This window comes from Natator depressus, chromosome 3, assembly GCF_965152275.1.
Source record: "Natator depressus isolate rNatDep1 chromosome 3, rNatDep2.hap1, whole genome shotgun sequence".
Taxonomy (NCBI): Eukaryota; Metazoa; Chordata; order Testudines; family Cheloniidae; genus Natator; species Natator depressus.
This window is the reverse complement of record NC_134236.1, coordinates 105,995,921-106,013,830: the sequence shown is the minus strand read 5'-3', so window position 1 is coordinate 106,013,830 and position 17,910 is coordinate 105,995,921. Positions and strand designations below refer to the sequence as shown.

The following is a 17,910-nucleotide window of genomic DNA, read 5'->3' as shown; positions in this document are numbered from 1 at the left end:
GTAGGTCATTGTGAAAATGAGAAAAAAAATTAATAATTCGATGGCTGAATCTTTGTTGCTGTGACATGCCCTAAAATCCAACAGCATCAAAAGGTTTTTGAATAATCCTTTTATTTTGGTGTCTTTTATGCAGCACCCCTGCTTACCATCTGCTAAACCTCTCTCCAAGCATATTTTGTACCTTATAATAAAGGAAACCTCACTTCTTCCCCTCTCGCCCCCACCACAGAAAGGTTGCGCTTAATGAAAGAAAAGGAAAAATCATATTTACCCAGTCCTTTGACAAACTTCATAAGGCACATAATGTAACTAGTGGCAGCATTGGCAAAGACCTGGATGTTGTCTGTGTTGAGAAATGCTTCAAAAACATCAAAAACTGGAGCCTGGCATTTCCCTGTGAAAACAGTAGGAGGTGAAGGCAGTTATTTCTTTTCTTTTATTTTTTTTTAATAAAGTTGAGGTTCCCTAGTTCAGCTGAGTGTACCGTACCTCTCCTGTGACTGCTAGGCAACTTTCTGACAGGAAAATGTTGTGACTGCCTTGGAAGCTGCATCTACTTTCGTTTTCTCCTTGCTCCCAGGGACTAGCAACCTGAGGGTACTCACACAACCCACTGGTGAGTGTTTTTCAGGTTCCCCTCTGTGCCTGATCAGCAGAGGAGTGAGTCACAGTTTCACAGATTCCAAGGCCAGAAGGCACCTTTGTGACCTCCTGTATAAACACAGGCCAAAAAATTCCCCCCAGATAATTACTAGAGCAGATCTGCCCCAGCTACAGAGACTTGTCTCTAGAGCAGGCTGTAGCACTTCATGCTTTTAGCTCCGGTTTAGGTCCCTGGTTCAATTCTTGGTGTTGCTGGCTGACATGGTGGCTGTCACATTCACAATCTTGACACTATTTGACAGAGGCATAACTGGTCTGTTATCCTGAGTTGAATATAAGCCTTTTAAAGCCTGCCTAATGTACATAATGGAGCTGAAAGACTAGATTCCAGCAGGCACATAATACATGCCTATATTTGATTTTAAAACATTTTAAAATACCTGTTAAGTTGATCAAAAGTCAGAATAATGAATATTTCTCCATATAAGCGCCATAAAATTGACATGCTGTGTTCAGGAGAGATCTGGGACTGATACACCAAAACAGTTACAGATTAGACTTCAGGGGTTATGTGTTAGTATTATGTGAGATGAAGCTGCTCACCATCTCCCCTACACTTCTAGTGCTAACAGTCCTCCTCTTACAGGAGCTCCTGTTTCACACTGGGGGCAAAACGTAGGCTGCCTGGCCTGGGTGTAAAGACAAGAGACGGCCATAAGGAGCATCTTTCTTTCCTCCAGGAGGACAGCCACAGAGGAACCTGATAGACCTAATGTTCCAGCAGCAGAACATGGCTTGGCCAGACTGCTTAACGGCTCTGTTAACGTCCTCTCTTTCTCACCTCTGTGTCTCTGCTACTGTCTGGCAGGAATCACAGGATAAAGTATTCAGAGATTTACATTTGTTTTCTTACTAAAAAATATTCTAGATACTGCACTACTCCACAGTAAGGACCCAACTCACCCATGACACCACTGAGTTTTGCAGTGTATTGTTTTGGACCCTTATTGTAGATTATGATCGTATTTTTATTTACTTATTTATTATGTCCTAGAGATAATGGGACGAAGAAACAGAGACATATCAAACAAGCAACAGAGAAAACTCGTACCCATAGAATACTCTCCAACAAGGTACTCCTTAAGCTCTGACTTGCTACTGCTGTGTACTGTTTCCAGTGCACTGAACAAGGGCCTCCACCCGGACTGGATCTGAATGGAACACACCTCTACCAGCTCTCCTATAGACGTGATCACCTGTTGTAGGCAAAGCAGAGAGGGCTTTACAAACATAAATCCATCCAGCAGAACAGGTGGAAGGAATGACGAACAGAAATTACCATACAAACACCTACAGAACTAACTGAAAAATGTAGATTTTTCTATAGTTTTTTTCCAGAGAAAGTTACTCTTCATTAACATGTATAGGACTGGAGGTGGATTTCTGTTGAATAATCACGTTTCTGCTCTAAGGAAAGAGAACAGCTAAACCACCAGGCATATATTCCAAAAGCCTAGTGCTGCTTGGCTGCAATTGGATGTGACCCCTCTTTGAAGATGTGGCTCTAATGCAGTGTATACTAGGCGGAATCCCTTACCTCGTAAAAGAAGTAATTTCAGCCTGAGGCGAGTCCTGACAAAGGAGCAGAGCAAAATATAGTACTGCTCAACAACACACTACGGTGTAGAAAAGCCACTGTACTGAACTGCACTGGGGTGACAATGGTCAGGGCTCCTTTTACAGAGCGGAGCTTATTACAAAAATAATTGTGCCCTGTCTACCACAGTTTGTGTTGGTGCTATAGTTAGGGAGAAAGGACCCTTCTGAAACCCTGAATAGAGAGACCACCCCATTAAAGGAAAGTAGGCAGATACTCTAGCCACTAGGTGTACACCTGAGACCGCCCTCACTGTTTGTATGGCACACAGAGTGTAGACACCATCATCAGGGTTGACTTGCCTGGTCCTGGACATCCTCATCACACAGCTCCAGCTGCATGATGCGCTCAAAGGGGCGGAACAGCGCCTCACTGAAGTGAAAATGAGGGGGCTCATTCCAGTCTGTCAGCACCTCGGTGAGGATGTCATGGATGAAGGAGACAGCCTTCCGAGAAACATGTCTCTCCTTATGACAGGCAGCCTACAGGGACAGAAGGGATGAAGGAAGAAATACCAGAATTTTGGCCAAGCAAAAAAAATTGCTTTTCGATTAGATTGTTTTGGGGGAGGCAGAAGTAGCAACTTGATAGTGCCACGCTCCAAAAATAGCTCCAGCGTAGTGTGACCAGAGGGTCCTACTTGAATGAACAGAGTGACTGTCCAATGGAAAACAAGGAGCTGTGTATCTGAGTATCTTAGTATTCTGGAGACGCAAGAAGATTTACTGAGAGTTCAAAGAAAGCACTAAACTCAAAAGTTAAAAAATGGGTCTACGATTGTCCTGGCTTTTTCAGATTACTGTTCATTTGAATGGCTAACGTGTGAGAGATTTGATTTCTCTTCATTCTCATTGTATAAATATAATGTTTTCTTAAAAGGCCATTTACAGATAAGGACTTTACTTAGTATGTTCTTAGACTCCAGAATAAAAGCCTCTCTGGAAAGGGACCAGGTATCTGTTTGGAACTAGCTACTGATAGCACAATAAAAATGACTAGCAATAAAGTACACTAAAAAAGAAATGGCATGCTGTCAACAGTACACTGCTCACTTGGCAAGAGCTATTCCAAAATCAGGGCTGGAGTGAATCTGGACAGAAAATTATTCCATACTGGGGACTATCCAGGCATCTCTAAGCTCAGGCCCTTCACTCCATCCAGCCGCTTCTTCCTTATGCTTTCACCTATGCCAAAGTTCACCAACAGAGAACTATACTGACCCAACATTTTGAAAGCGACAGGTGATTTTGGGAATCTCACTCTTTGGATGCCCAAATTAAGACATTTTAAAGGGGCCTAGATATCAGAAGGTGAGTGCTCAGCACCTTCTGAAACTTGGGCCCCTTTAAAGTATCTGAAGTTGGGCATCCAAAGTCACTCGTCATTTTGAAAATTTAGACCACTTGTCCAGTCAAAACATACCACTATGGACACTTTAACAGGCCTTGACACCTGACTTCAAATATTTTCTTTAACGTAGATCTTAAACGCCTGAGAAATGTGCTTCCTGTGCACCTTAAAAACCCGAATGCATGATGACACATGTTCATTAACAAAAAGAAAGTTCAGGCGCACATACTTATTCATGTGAATGACATACACCCAAGAAACCCAGCTCCATTACATAGAACAGTTTTCAATTATTTTAGGCACAACTAGTTTCCACAGGAATATAGGAATTGCCATGTTGAAATAGACCAATGGTCTGCCTTTGGAATCATGTTTCCAAATGTAGCAATTACCAGACGCTTGAGAGGTAGGTGTGAAAATGCCCACAACGTACCTATCTCTAGCTGTGCAATACTGCACCATTAGAAGAGGAGGGTATTTCTTCTTGACTCTAGCTAATGAAGAAGATTAATAACCCTTAAAATGTTATTCTAACCAGTATAACTGCAGATATTCTGCTTTAGTCATTTAAAGGTTCAAACTTTTTCTGAATCTCTCTAAGTAAGGTGCGTGTAGAATATCTTGTAGCTCTGAGTGCCACAGGTTCTTCTTTCTCTCTCTCACCTCTACAAGATGAGGTGCCACCAGGCTCCAGCAGCGCATGAGGTGGAGCAATGGGCGGGATTTACTCCGTACAATCCTGAGCATGGCATCCCCAAGACGAAACAAATGGAGTGCACTTCTCCTGTCCTGGGTTGACTTTACCTCACCTACAAGAAAAATTAGGTGCATTAAGTAAATAAATGTGAAAATTAATTGTTATGACCAGAGGGGCAATTAACAGAAATTAGGTATCTGCAGCATTTCATATCTTCAGGTCTGGGTTGGAATTCAGATCTGGCCAAATTATTTGATTTTAATTACATACACATCAAGACCAATCCAGAATGAAATTTGGCTTAGCAAGAAGTCTGTGCTTGCAAAAGGCACAGGAATAGACTGAGAAAAGGACCTACACTGTAGGAACAGCTTACACAGCTTTGCAGCTTAGACATGTCTCACTGGCTTCAAATAATGTGGATTTTTTCAAATGCATTTTTAAAGTGTAAACACTTGGGGAAAGTATAAAATAATAAATCAATGATAACAATAAATAATAATGTTCAGTACTGGTGAATATGCAGTCTAGGTGGGAAAGTGGTTTATGATTCATCTTGAGTACAACGAGTTGGCTTTAGAAGCCTTTGGTAACATTTACAGGGAAAAAGAAAATGAGTACTTGTGGCACCTTAGAGACTAACAAATTTATTTGAGCCTAAGCTTTTGTGAGCTACAGCTCACTTCATCGGAGCATCCGATGAAGTCAGCTGTAGCTCAAGAAAGCTTAGGCTCAAATAAATATGTTAGTCTCTAAGGTGCCACAAGTTCTCCTTTTCTTTTTGCGGATACAGACTAACACAGCTGCTACTCTGAAACCCGCGATTTACAGGGAAGAGTATTAACTGCAGTTTCTTTGTTTTCTTAGTAGTGGAAGGTTGTAAATTATCTTACCTGAGCTGAAGAACACAGGACAAAGAGCACTCAAAAAGATACGCTGAATTTCCCAACAGACAGTACATATTCTTAATTCCCCAACACTTTGAAAACCATCCTAATACAAAGAATTTCATCTCCCACTGCTCTCAAAATGTTGGGAACTTCACATCACTGACTGGCTCAAAAGGATTACCCTTCTTTTATCTCTAATGGAGAACATAATTAGAAAGCTGACCTCTTTTTGACACTGAAAACAAATATTTAAGCAGCTGTGTGCACTAGGCTAACTATTAATGGCATGAATCTTTAAAATGGAATTATTACTACTACTAACATTTGTTGATGGAACACTGTGTAGAGAACACAGAGGGAGACCATTTATTAATAATAAAGTAATGCATGCTGTTGAGTCCTGGAGAGAGGAGACATATGAGCTGAAAATAACAAATTGATTGTCATTCTGGAACAATGCAAAGTAGCACAAAAAACAATCTGAATTCACTCGGGGTGAAACTCACCCCTTTGCAGAGGGACAGTACTAATCCTGTGCTCAAGTCTCACTTAGATCTTGGTCCAAAGTTCTTTGAGTCAATGGAAAATTTTCTTTTTGATCAGGTCCTTATGCCCAGTCCGAAGACCTACGGGAGACTTAAGTATTGCACAGCCCTTGTGCTACAGAGGGGTGGATTCCACACTGAGAGGGAGAAACCTGGAGAACATACCAACCCCCCCTCCCCCGCTTTATCTTGAGAGCTCCTGTTGGGTGCTCTGTCTACTACCCACTTAATGACATGTAACCTTCACCCGCCATCTAGGTCACCTCTGAATTTAGCCCATAGATGTTATTAATTTGGAACCTTAAAAGGACATTTAAAATGGATTGTTGTTATTGTTTATATTATAGTAGCACCCAGATACCCGAGTCAGGATTAGTGCCCTGTTGTGCTAGGTGCTGTATCACAGAAGTTGAAAGCTCTCTTGGGCAGGGACTGTCGCTATCTTTTTAAAATGCTTTGCAATTCCCCTACTGAGGGATTTTACACTGAACTCTGTATTTTATTGTTGCCTTTCAGCTATCTGTTCTGGATATATTGTAGCAAAATGAACACAAAGTAAAACATGTAGGAAACGCAGAAAATATACAAGAAACACCTGAATCCTTATGAGGCCTTTAGTAGATTTACCTGGCATTGCTAAGGAGTAATCAACTGTATCTGTGACTGAGTAGAAGAGCTGGGACTGAGAAGCTTTTTTGAGCTGGTATAGGAAGCCACCCAGTGCCATCAGGTTTAGCTTGTGAGCAGCATCTTCAAATAGCCTGTAAGCAACAGTGCAGAGAATGTAACTTGAAAATGAGCCATGGAGGTTAAAGTTTCTATGTGCACTGAAGAACCTCACCTACATGCAGCCACTGCCTGCCAGTGTTAGCAGCAGATTAGTTTACTGAGAGTTTATTAGTTTATATAGTGTTACTGAGTCCACTTTTATCCACCAGCTTTATTATTTTTGGCGGGAGGAAGAGCAGGGGGTTCCAAAATGAACCAGAACTCATTCTGGGGCTCTAGCTGTGCCACAGACCATTCTTAATCCCACCTCAAAATACATCTAGTGGTTTAATGCCACAATCTGTCCAATAGCGAACAATCCAAAACATGACATGGGTCAGCTCTTCAGCTGAGGTGAATTGACACAGCTCCATTATCTTCACAGTTACACCAATTTGCACCATCTGAGGAGCAAGCCCCAGATATATGTAACGTAAGTGAATTAATCTCACTGAGAAATGTAGGTCTGAATTTTCAGACACAGGAACCTAAAGTTCAGCACTCAGCCAAGCAGTGTGATTTTCAGCAAGACTGCGCATCCAACGCTCCCCACTGAGCTGCCGCTTTTCTGAATTAGGATTGTAGTTTAAAACAAAAAAGCATCCGATGAAGTGAGCTGTAGCTCATGAAAGCTTATGCTCAAATAAATTGCAAAAAGAAAAAGGAGTACTTGTGGCACCTTAGAGACTAACTAATTTACTTGAGCATAAGCTTTCGTGAGCTACAGCTCACTTCCACTTTCATGCATCCGATGAAGTGAGCTGTAGCTCACGAAAGCTTATGCTCAGATAAATTGGTTAGTCTCTAAGGTGCCACAAGTACTCCTTTTCTTTTTGCGAATACAGACTAACACGGCTGCTACTCTGAAACCTGTCAAATAAATTGGTTAGTCTCTAAGGTGCCACTAGTACTCCTTTTCTTTTAGCTTAAAGCTGTAAACTGAACTTTACATTAATGTAAAATTGGGTTTTTAAAGTCTTTATTTATTATGTATTTTAAAAAAGGAGATCACAACACTATCTTGACTGATATCACAGTGAAATTCCATAACAGCAGAGTCAAAAACCAAGACAGCCAGGGCTTAATCTTGCTCTCATTCAGTCAACAGAAAATCTCTCCTTCACTTGAAGGAGACAGGATCAGGTGCCTATTAAGATCCACGGTGAAGTTGCATTACAAAAATCACACCTATGTAACTAAGAGCGCTATTAAGCATTTGTATTATTCTGTGTCCTGTGCACAGTGTTACAATTCTAAATTTAATAAAAAATGATGCAGCATACGAAATACACTGCTCAGGCATTAACTATTTTTTCCCTCATAATTTACAAATACATTCCTCTTGGGGATGGAGCCCAAGCATAGAAAATTTTAGCAAAAAGGAGATGTTTATTTTTTTAGCATGTTACGAGTATGTGAAAATAAGATGTGCTAATAGAAATCTCAACCCCACCTCAACTATAGCATTGCCTGCTGAGCAAATGGCATAAACATTTGTAAAGTCCAGAACTGGTAGCCTGTTTCCTTTACTTTATAGGAAGGCTCAGGAGAGGTTCTGAGAAGCCAAAATCAGGTTTCAGACATTGCCATCCATACCTGTCAGCCTGCGTGGAGAGGATAAGGACAGCCTTGGCAGCATTGCTCCCACTTAGCAGGCTGCTGCCGCGGAAGTCGAAAGCTCTGCCCTTGCTACCCTCCTTGATGAGGTCCTGGATGGAGATGGGCTGGATGACGGGATTATTGCTCAGGGTGGTCTCCTGCTCAGGGGTCAATTCCTGGGGAGAGTCTGCAGACGGATAATCCACCTGCAACCCTCCTGCGGCCTGCTGCGATTGGGTTATAGTGAGAGGGGGCTGAGATGCGCCATCGCTGAAATGGGTGTGCTCCAGAGTGCTGATGTATTCACACACCCTGAGAACAAATGGGACAAGATGGACTGTGAATCCCTAGAGTCAGTCACTATAGAACTGTTTGGTTCTGCACTGCACTCGCTCCTTAAAGGTAATCTGGAAACATCTGTAGAATAATGAAGTCCAATGTATTTGTTTTACTGGTCTCTAATAGTGTCTGTCTCTGCAGCTAGTTTAATCATTTAGAAAACACAGTGATGTAGGCCAATTGCAATAAAAGGGGGCACAAAAGCAAAAAGAAAATGGTAATGGAGACCACTGGCAGGTGGTCACGTCTGCTTTGGCACCACTCTGGCCTATGGAGCCAGCCTATCTGGTGCCAGGCAAGTGGAGGTCTGCTATCATGTCATTTGGCCTGGAATTTCTCTGAAGGGGATATTGCACTTATTTACAGTCTGAGGGGGAGACTTCCAGAAGTGCCTGCTGAGGTTTGTTGTTCCTAAAGGCCTGGACTTTCAATGACCTTAGAAAGGAAGGATAGCCTAGTGGATAGGGCACTCGCTGGAGACCTGGGTTCAGTTCCTGGGTCCGCTGCAGGCTTCCTATGTTTCCTTGCACAGGGGTGTTAGATGCCTCAATACCCTTTGAGGATCTAGGCCTTAGAGAACTGAGGCACAGGGGAGCTATCAGTACTATGGGGGATAATAGCACTGCCCTGGTTCACAGCAGTGCTGTGAGGATCAATATATTAAGGACTGGAAAGCACTCAAATGGGTGTATCTAAGATTATCCTTAGGTCCTTTTAAAAATCTCCTCCTCATTCTCCTTTCACCCACTGAATTGCACTCAGTCTCCTAGGTCCACTCTATTTGTGTGTGTGGCACTGGAGCACCCCCCAGAATGATAGAGTGAATGCATACAGATTTATTTCTCTCTCGCTCTAGGTAGCAGGAGTTGTATTCTGTTAAAATACATTTTCTGACCTAAAGCCAGTAGATTCCTGTACCTGAACACATGCGGCCAACAGTCTTGATTGTGGCTTCCCATTTCCAGGCCCACATTGAGGATGGCATCCATGCACAAAACATGAGCAGGGTGCAGGCAGACTCCCTGCACTTTCCCAATCTGTTCCAGCTTCTGCTCCACTTTCTGTTTCACTGTCCCGTTAACAATAAAAGAACATTTAAGAACATCCATCACTTAAGAAACAAACATACATTTGTTCTCACAGATGGTGGGGATGGAGAGGACAACAATATGAAAGAGATCTATATTAAGATGGCATTTTAGACAAAACATAAAAGCAAACACCTTTTTCGGATGTATTTAAAAAAATCCCTTTTTATTTGTGTGTATGTGAGAGAATGTACTGCTCATGGAAGGTGCTAAACTGACTCCGTTACAGATTCACATCTTCTTGTTATTCACAACAGCCGCAGCATTGCAAGACCCAGTGCAAGCTTCCTTCTACAGCTGGTTGGAATCATTTTTGACAATGTCTTTTCACTGAAGCGGAGATACTTCATGGAGATGTATTACATTTGACAAGTTCCATGACAGGAAGGTCTCTGAGGTCCAGGGTGGACTCCCTGGTCACTTGATAACAGAGAGACCCAAATCGAAAACCTGATCTTTTTTTATCAAAAAAGACGTTTCAACGCCGTTCCTTTTCACTGAAACACTGGAAAGGTCTGTATCTGTACCAAGGTGGAACAAACACCAATTTTGAAACCTTGAAAGTTGTCACGAAACAGAACTGTCATCCTCCAGCCAGTTCTACTTCCCCCATATTGATTGGCCAATATGCCCCAAGTCTCATTTCCAGGGCTTTCTTCTAGGGGTCAGAGGTTTTCCACTCTCAGACTTATTCAGTCTTTGGCCTCTGCTGACTGCCACTTAGGGCCAGTTGTGATGGCCATTTTTGTGTCATGAACTTCTATCCAGTGGGAACTGGAGTGAGGTCTCCAAATTCATTTCACTCAGGCCACCAAGTAAACATGTGAGGTTGACATCTTTGAGTGACTAATGATCTGCACTGGCTTTGAAGCAGTAATCTAGAAGTGACATACTTCTTATTCCATTCCTACATTTTTTCAGCTTCATCAAGCTTAACTTGCTACACTTTAGAGATAGTCTCAGATGTTTAAAATTGCCTATGTGATGGTAAAGGATGTATATGTAAATAAGCAAGCTGAGTGAACGTAATCAAAATAAGTAAGACTGAGCATATTTTGGTATCCTGAATTCCTGGTAGCGTCAGATACATAAGATATACGTTTTTATAACTTATTATTACTCGGGTGCCACTACGGCTGCATTTGTGTCACCAAACTTTAAAAGATGAAACTTTAAAATACAGTTTGAGTTTAATGGTATTCAACTGAATCAATAGAAGATTTATACATAATAAAATGGAGTGTGAAGTAATAACAAGATCCTGGTACAGTGAAGTCTGTGTGAGCTTAATGGTTCCCCTGTGTAGGTGTACTTCCCAAATATTTGCATGGCAATGTAATGTGGCAGTGAAATCCCCACATCCCTACCTTTCCCATAACAAAATACCTTACAATGTCATTACTATAAGGAACATTAGATAATAAGGACTACTTGGCCAATACTAGCTACCTTGAGTTATAGCATCACTGGGCTCTTGGGCTTCTCTTTCCTCCTTCTCTTCTTGAACACAGGAGGCAGCAGCCATTTGGGCAAGGGCAGATGCACAATTAGCAGCAACCCCTACAAAGAGGCACAACAGTTATTGCTAATCAGCATTTTCATGTATCTTCTTCACTGGATTTATGCAGTCTTACCCTCAGACAGCATCACGAACAGAGCTATTGACTTCTACACCAGCTTTACTGTGCTTTCCAGTTTGCTTCCCTCTTCTCCAAATCCCCCCCTCCCTCTTAAGAACACTTACTATGCACAAGTTCATCCAATTATATGAATCCATCTAGGAATTCAGTCCATATTGATACCTAGAGCACAGCTCAGCCGGGCTGCCTTCCTCAGTCCATCCAGGCTCATACAAATGGAATCTTTCTCCTTCTGGTTCTGCTCTTTGATGCCTTCGGCTCCCAGGATGAATGCTAACCCTTTGGAGCTTCCTGCCATTCGACCAGTCAAAGGTGTGGATAAGGTATCAATCAAATTCTTCCAGCAACCGATCAGAAGGTATCGGGCAAAAGCAACACCTGGAGTAAGAAATGCATCCATCATTTTCCTGGAAATTGAAACAGCTGCTGCTTTGTCATTAGGGGGAAACAGACCCTGTTCCTTCTCTACTTATAGATTCATAGATATTTAGGTCAGAAGGGACCATTATGATCATCTAGTCTGACCTCCTGCACAACGCAGGCCACAGAATTTCACCCACCACTCCTACAAAAAAACCTCACACCTATATCTGTGCTATTGAAGTCCTCAAATCGTAGTTTAAAGACTTCAAGGAGCAGAGAATCCTCCAGCAGGCGATCCGTGCCCCATGCTACAGAGGAAGGCGAAAAACCTCCAGGGCCTTCCAATCTGCCCTGGAGGAAAATTCCTTCCCGACCCCAAATATGGCGATCAGCTAAACCCTGAGCATATGGGCAAGATTCATCAGCCAGATACTACAGAAAATTCTTTCCCGGGTAACTCGGATCTTACCCCATCTAATAACCCATCACAGGCCATTGGGCCTATTTACCATGAATATTTAATTACCAAAACCATGTTATCCCATCATACCATCTCCTCCATAAACTTATCGAGTTTAATCTTAAAGCAAGATAGATCTTTTGCCTCCACTGCTTCCCTCAGAAGGCTATTCCAAAACTTCACTCCTCTGATGGTTAGAAACCTTCGTCTAATTTCTAATCTAAATTTCCTAGTGGCCAGTTTATATCCATTTGTTCTTGTGTCCACATTGGTACTGAGTTTAAATAATTCCTCTCCCTCTCTGGTATTTATACCTCTGATATATTTATAGAGAGCAATCATATCTCCCCTCAACCTTCTTTTAGTTAGGCTAAACAAGCCAAACTCCCTGAGTCTCCTTTCATAAGACAAGTTTTCCATTCCTCGGATCATCCTAGTAGCCCTTCTCTGTACCTGTTCCAGTTTGAATTCATCCTTCTTAAACATGGGAGACCAGAACTGCACACAGTATTCCAGGTGAGGTCTCACCAGTGCCTTGTATGACGGTACTAAAACCTCCTTATCCCTACTGGAAATACCTCTCCTGATGCATCCCAAGACCACATTAGCTTTTTTCACAGCCATATCACATTGACAGCTCATAGTCATCCTATGATCAACCAATACTCCAAGGTCCTTTTCCTCCTCCGTTACTTGCTGGACCATCTGATCTTTTGACTACAGCATAGGCTTTATTGACGTAGGCCACTTTACATTCTAAATGTTTGATCTTTTGTTCTTGAATGTGTTTTACTTTTTATGAAAACACAGTTAAACTATCTGAAGCCTGCTGCAGCACCAGCTGTGATTACAACACTTAAGCATAGTAGGTTAAATTAATCCATGGTATAACTTCACTGGGTTTAGTCCCCCGTTTGTCTGAAGGCACTGCACACTTGAATAAATTCCCTGGGGTCCTGTTGTATATTATAAGCCTACTAACGGTGGACACATACACGTACACAATACAGACTCACTACCTGCCACAACAGAATCATCGGTCTTCTGGTTCTGGGAGAGAGGAGATTGTGTTGATGCAGATGCCATCAGCTGCCCACCTATTGCACTGCTCCCCAAGCCATCAATGTCTGCCAGACCACAAAAAAACACACAAGGGGTCAGAAGAACATTTCATATTGAACCACTGCACTAAGAGAGTTCCAGAATTTCTGATGGTATATTTTAAAGGGTATGATTCTCAGTTATACATCTCTGGCAGTGTGAAGGGACCTTAATGAGGGTGCAAAAGTGCCTTTGGGTAAATAAGAATGATATCCCTGAATGTTCTCTTCAGTGCAACTTTAAATGATTCAAAGAGAAGGGCATCCATCACTTTCCTTGGTCCATAGTCCAGTAGACCTCACTGATAGGAAATTTCCTTCTGGGGTTTGTCACAGTTTAGGATAAGCCACATCTTTGACTCTGCTAGCCTCTCTAAGTGGGTGCTTGGGGTGCAGGCCCATCTGGATTTGGGTACTGCAAGCCTTATCTTTGGGAGCTGTGACCAGTGGGTAACACAGTGACCCAAAACAGCCTTTTCAAAACGAAGTATTGTTTAATCTTAACAGTAGGAACAAAGCATAACCAGAGAAAAGGGTTTTTAACACAATGAAAGATGTACACACATATCTATCTCACATATAGGCTTAGGTAGGCCTAGTAGGTTAGCCCAGACACTCCAAACTTTAGGGATTCGGTTTCAGTCTGGTCCCCAGCAGTCTCTGCCTTTGGGGGCTGCCTTTTTATCCATCCCAAAAGTTTTGTGTTCCAGCCCTTCCCCCGTTATTACAAGCTGGATGACTGAACTCAGCATTGTTGGAGGTAAAACATTAGAATGAATGACATCTGTCCTTTATCTACCAGTAAATGGGGCTATCTGAAGTTATTGTTCCTTAATACAAGAAGCCTCTACTTGTATGAGCCCTGTGTAATCATATTGCACATAAACACAGAAACAGAATGTATAATATTGATAAAATATTACAGGCATCCCTACCTCATTCACAATATTCATCCTAAATTTTCTTTCTAGGGAAATTAAAGGGAGCACTGAAGTGTTTGTCAGAGGAGTTCTGGTCTTTTAGCTTCTTAGCAGAGTTATGTCTCAGCAGTAGCATTTCAGCATATCCCTGGCACAGTATCAATCTAAGTCAATGAGAGTTTAATCAGTGGAAAAACTGCAGGCTCAGACTCCCAGTATTTATGCTTGTACAGAGCCCTGGGTACACTGACATTACATTCCTGTGACATCATGAAACCAGTGACCTACTGCTGCTCCAAAAATCTGCCTGTGAAAATACAAATCTAGGATGTGAGCCCAGAACATAAAGAACATTGAATGCTCTTTTCAAAAGATTCCCCCCGAGAGACCTGCAGTGACAAAGGAGTTTGGTGTGTTGAACCACACTGTTCCTAGGCAGTTACGCAGCTTCCTTTCCCATTCATCAGTATTTACCTACATGTGCTGGTCAAGTTTTAAAAACCCCTTTGACTTCTTTCCAAAACTACACATTTTTTGAACAATAATGGCAGCTTGCTACTACAGAACACTGTGGGCCACATCTTCCCTGGCGTAAATTGAAATAGCTCCATTTACTTCATTCAGTTATTAATGAACACTGATGAACGGAGAAGGCAGTTTTTTGGGACAGAACTGCTAAGGAGCAGCAACATTTAGGTCTCATATAGTGCTTTACAAAGGCAGTCAGTGTTGTTGCCCCATTTTACTGGTGGGGAAGCTGAGGCACCAGGAGGGATGTGACTTGTTCAAGGTCACTGAGCAGGTCAATGGCAGAGCGAAGAGTAGAATCCAGGTCTCCTATGGTCTAGTCCATCTGCTCGATCCACGAGGGAACACCGTTTCCTCAGTCTAACCCACAACATTCTATCTTTATCACTCTGGGACTCTGAAGGAGAATCTTCTGAAAGGCACACACCATGTTCTTTATGTTCTGGACACAAATCCTAGATTTATATTTTTGCTGATAGATTTTTGGGGCAGCAGTAGGTCACTGATTCCAAGATATCAAAAGAGGATCATTTCAGCATTTGTTGGAGGCAATCCCTCAAGCTCAGTTACACCAGCTGAGGATCTGTCCCTATAACGTCGCTGACAAAGCTACAGAGCTACTTTCAACATGCTCTGATCATTCAAACCAGTCAGTGAACGTTCCTATACAGCATGTTTTTACATTGCCTAGCACAATTGAGCCCTGATTCTGATTAGAAACATAAAACTGGCCATACTGGGTCAGACCAATGGTCCATCTAGCCCAGTATCCTATCTTCCAACAGAGACCAGGGCCAGATGCTTCAGGGGGAACAAACTGAACAGGGCAATTATTGAGTGATCCATCACCTGTCGTCCAGTCCCAGCATCTGGCAGTCAGAGGCTTAGCCTGCTGCCCATTTATTTAATTGGATGACACCTGTTCTTGTGTTCTGCAAACGGGTAAACAACACTTCCTTATTCACTCTCTCCACACTATTCATAATATTATAGTCCTCTGTCATATCCTCCCTTAGTTGTCTCTTTCCCAAGATGAACAGTCCCAGTCTTTTTAATCACTATTAATATGGAAACTGTTCCATACCCTTAATCATTTTTGTTGCTCTTCTCTGTACCTTTTCCAATTCTAAGATATCTTTTTTGAGATGGGCGATCAGAACTGGATATAGTATTCAAGGTGGAGACGTACCATGGATTTATGTAGTGGCATTATGATATTTACGGTCTTGTTTTCTATCCCTTTCCTAATGGTTCCTAACATTCTGTTAGCTTTTTTGACTGCCGCTGCACACTGAGGAGATGTTTGCTGAGAACCATCTACAATGACTACAAGATCCTTTTCTTGAGTGGTCACACTAATTTAGACCCCATCATTTTGAATGTATCATTGGAATTATGTTTTCCAATGTTCATGACTTTGCATTGGGACTTGCAGCACTGCCATAAAAACAAACAAAAGAAACAAAAAACAAAACAACACAATCCTTTCAGAGTCTATTCAGTTTTTGGTCACACTGGCCATAGGGAATCAAGATACGGTCAGGTATCTTTTGATTTGATCCAGGATTTCAATACAGAGTGTCCGATCCAGATTAAACAACTGGATACATGCCATAACTGAATCCAATTTCTTCTCCACTGACACTTTAGTGAGCACCATATTTTAGCACTATGGCATGTTGATCTACAGGTAACTGACTGAAGCCTAATGTTCAAGTATTTAATATTTTAGGCATCTGCAGAATGCATTCAGAAGTTAATCTGTACTGATACGAGCATAATACTGTATTCATATGGCCATGGTAATATAATACTGACCAGTCAACATGGTGATGAGCGGAAGACGGTGCTCCTCAGGGTTTCCCCAGTAACCAGCCTCTCCTAGGATGTTCCTTTCCAGTACCTGATGGTAGAGCTCCTCAACCCACGCCTGAGAGAACACCATCAATACTCCACTGGCCTGAACCTGTTTCATAAACTCCTTCTGCAGAGGACAATACAAATCCAAATGTAACATGATGTTCAGTCACCAGACTGTAAGCCTCAGCCAGCAGATCCACTACTCCTCTCTGAGTGCATCAGACTGCTGAGGAAATGAGGAGGAAAAGGATGGGGATATGGAGCTTCTGTAAGAGTAAAAACTGACCTAGGACTAGATTATGCCTGGCACATACACACCTGGACAATGGCAAGTGAGATGGTGCAAGGAGCTTTTCCCTCTCTTTGTGGCAGCTCATGTAGGAGACAGGCACAATTACAGTTCCTGTGGTGAGGTAATTGGTGGGATTGGTCCTTCAAAACTTCTCCAGGGCTGTACGGGACCAAAAAGGGTGTGGGAAGCAGGCCATGGCCAAACACCCTCAACTTCAGCCTGTTGAATAGGACCTGAGTGCAGGGAGATGTGATGACACCTGCTGCTCTCCATGGGGCACATAGGCTCTGCACTGTCCTCTAATACAAGGCTCTGCCTTCATGGGCCAACTAAGCCCTTACTGAGGCAGGGCCCATTCCTGAAGTCCTTACTCAGGCCAAACTCCCAGTGACACACAAGGCCAAGTTCAGGCCTGGCGCAAGGGATGCACCCCTTAGAGACTTCAGTGGACATTTTGTAAGGATTGAATTATAGTAATTGATAAAAAAACATATGGGAAATACTAATAATGTTCAACGATTAGTTTTGATAGTCACTGGAATCGAAATACTCTGACATTACTGTTAAGGACTGTTTCCCCCCTTCTGTCCCAAATTATGTCAACTAGAGCTAGGTTAATTTATTTTGGCCAATAGTTTATTCATCAAAAAAATGCATTTGGGGTGTGTGTAACAAAAATGATTTGCAAATTTCGGTCAAATGTAGTGAATAGTGTATAGTAGCTTCATGATTTGAAAGTATCGGGTTAGTTTCTCTGCCTACTCTCAAACGGTTGAGAGGAAATGAACGTATTTCAGCTGCTCCAAATAAAATAAATACTGCATCATCAGCCACCCACAGGACTTTTTACTTCTCACCATGGTTTGTTCTATATTCCTCACTCACCAGCAACACAGGTGCTTGGGCAGGTTTCTTCCTGTAGTAGTCAGAGTTGGATAACTTCAGGTTGAGGAGAAGGGTGTAGTGCGAGACCATGTAGATACTGTCTGCATTCATCAGAGTCTGGAAGCTGAAATTGGGGTTCCCCTCAAATCCTGGTGAGAACATCATATCTAACGAAAAGGCAGAATGAGCCCTCACACTTCAAATAGATTTTGCTCTGGAACAATCGTAACCTAATTCTAGTAAAAGACAGGCCTTTCAGTAGTAATGAATATATATTATATGTGTCTATCGTGAACATTTAATATAATCAATATTTTTCTCCATTC

The 17,910-nt window shown here is 42.1% G+C and overlaps 1 protein-coding gene across 3 annotated transcripts in view; it reads right to left on the bottom strand.

Annotated features, from left to right (window-relative positions):
- ARFGEF3 (ARFGEF family member 3) overlaps positions 1-17,910 on the bottom strand; it is a 127,515-nt gene that overhangs the window by 33,308 nt on the left and 76,297 nt on the right. For all 3 annotated transcript variants that reach the window (XM_074948501.1, XM_074948502.1, XM_074948504.1), the window contains 12 exons: positions 17,585-17,751; positions 16,366-16,531; positions 13,019-13,126; positions 11,339-11,554; positions 10,986-11,096; positions 9,367-9,517; positions 8,107-8,421; positions 6,370-6,503; positions 4,274-4,419; positions 2,563-2,742; positions 1,715-1,859; positions 272-394 (listed from right to left, as the gene is read on the bottom strand). In XM_074948501.1, coding sequence (XP_074804602.1) covers positions 272-394; positions 1,715-1,859; positions 2,563-2,742; positions 4,274-4,419; positions 6,370-6,503; positions 8,107-8,421; positions 9,367-9,517; positions 10,986-11,096; positions 11,339-11,554; positions 13,019-13,126; positions 16,366-16,531; positions 17,585-17,751 — 1,962 coding nt within the window. The remainder of the gene's footprint in view (positions 1-271; positions 395-1,714; positions 1,860-2,562; positions 2,743-4,273; positions 4,420-6,369; positions 6,504-8,106; positions 8,422-9,366; positions 9,518-10,985; positions 11,097-11,338; positions 11,555-13,018; positions 13,127-16,365; positions 16,532-17,584; positions 17,752-17,910) is intronic.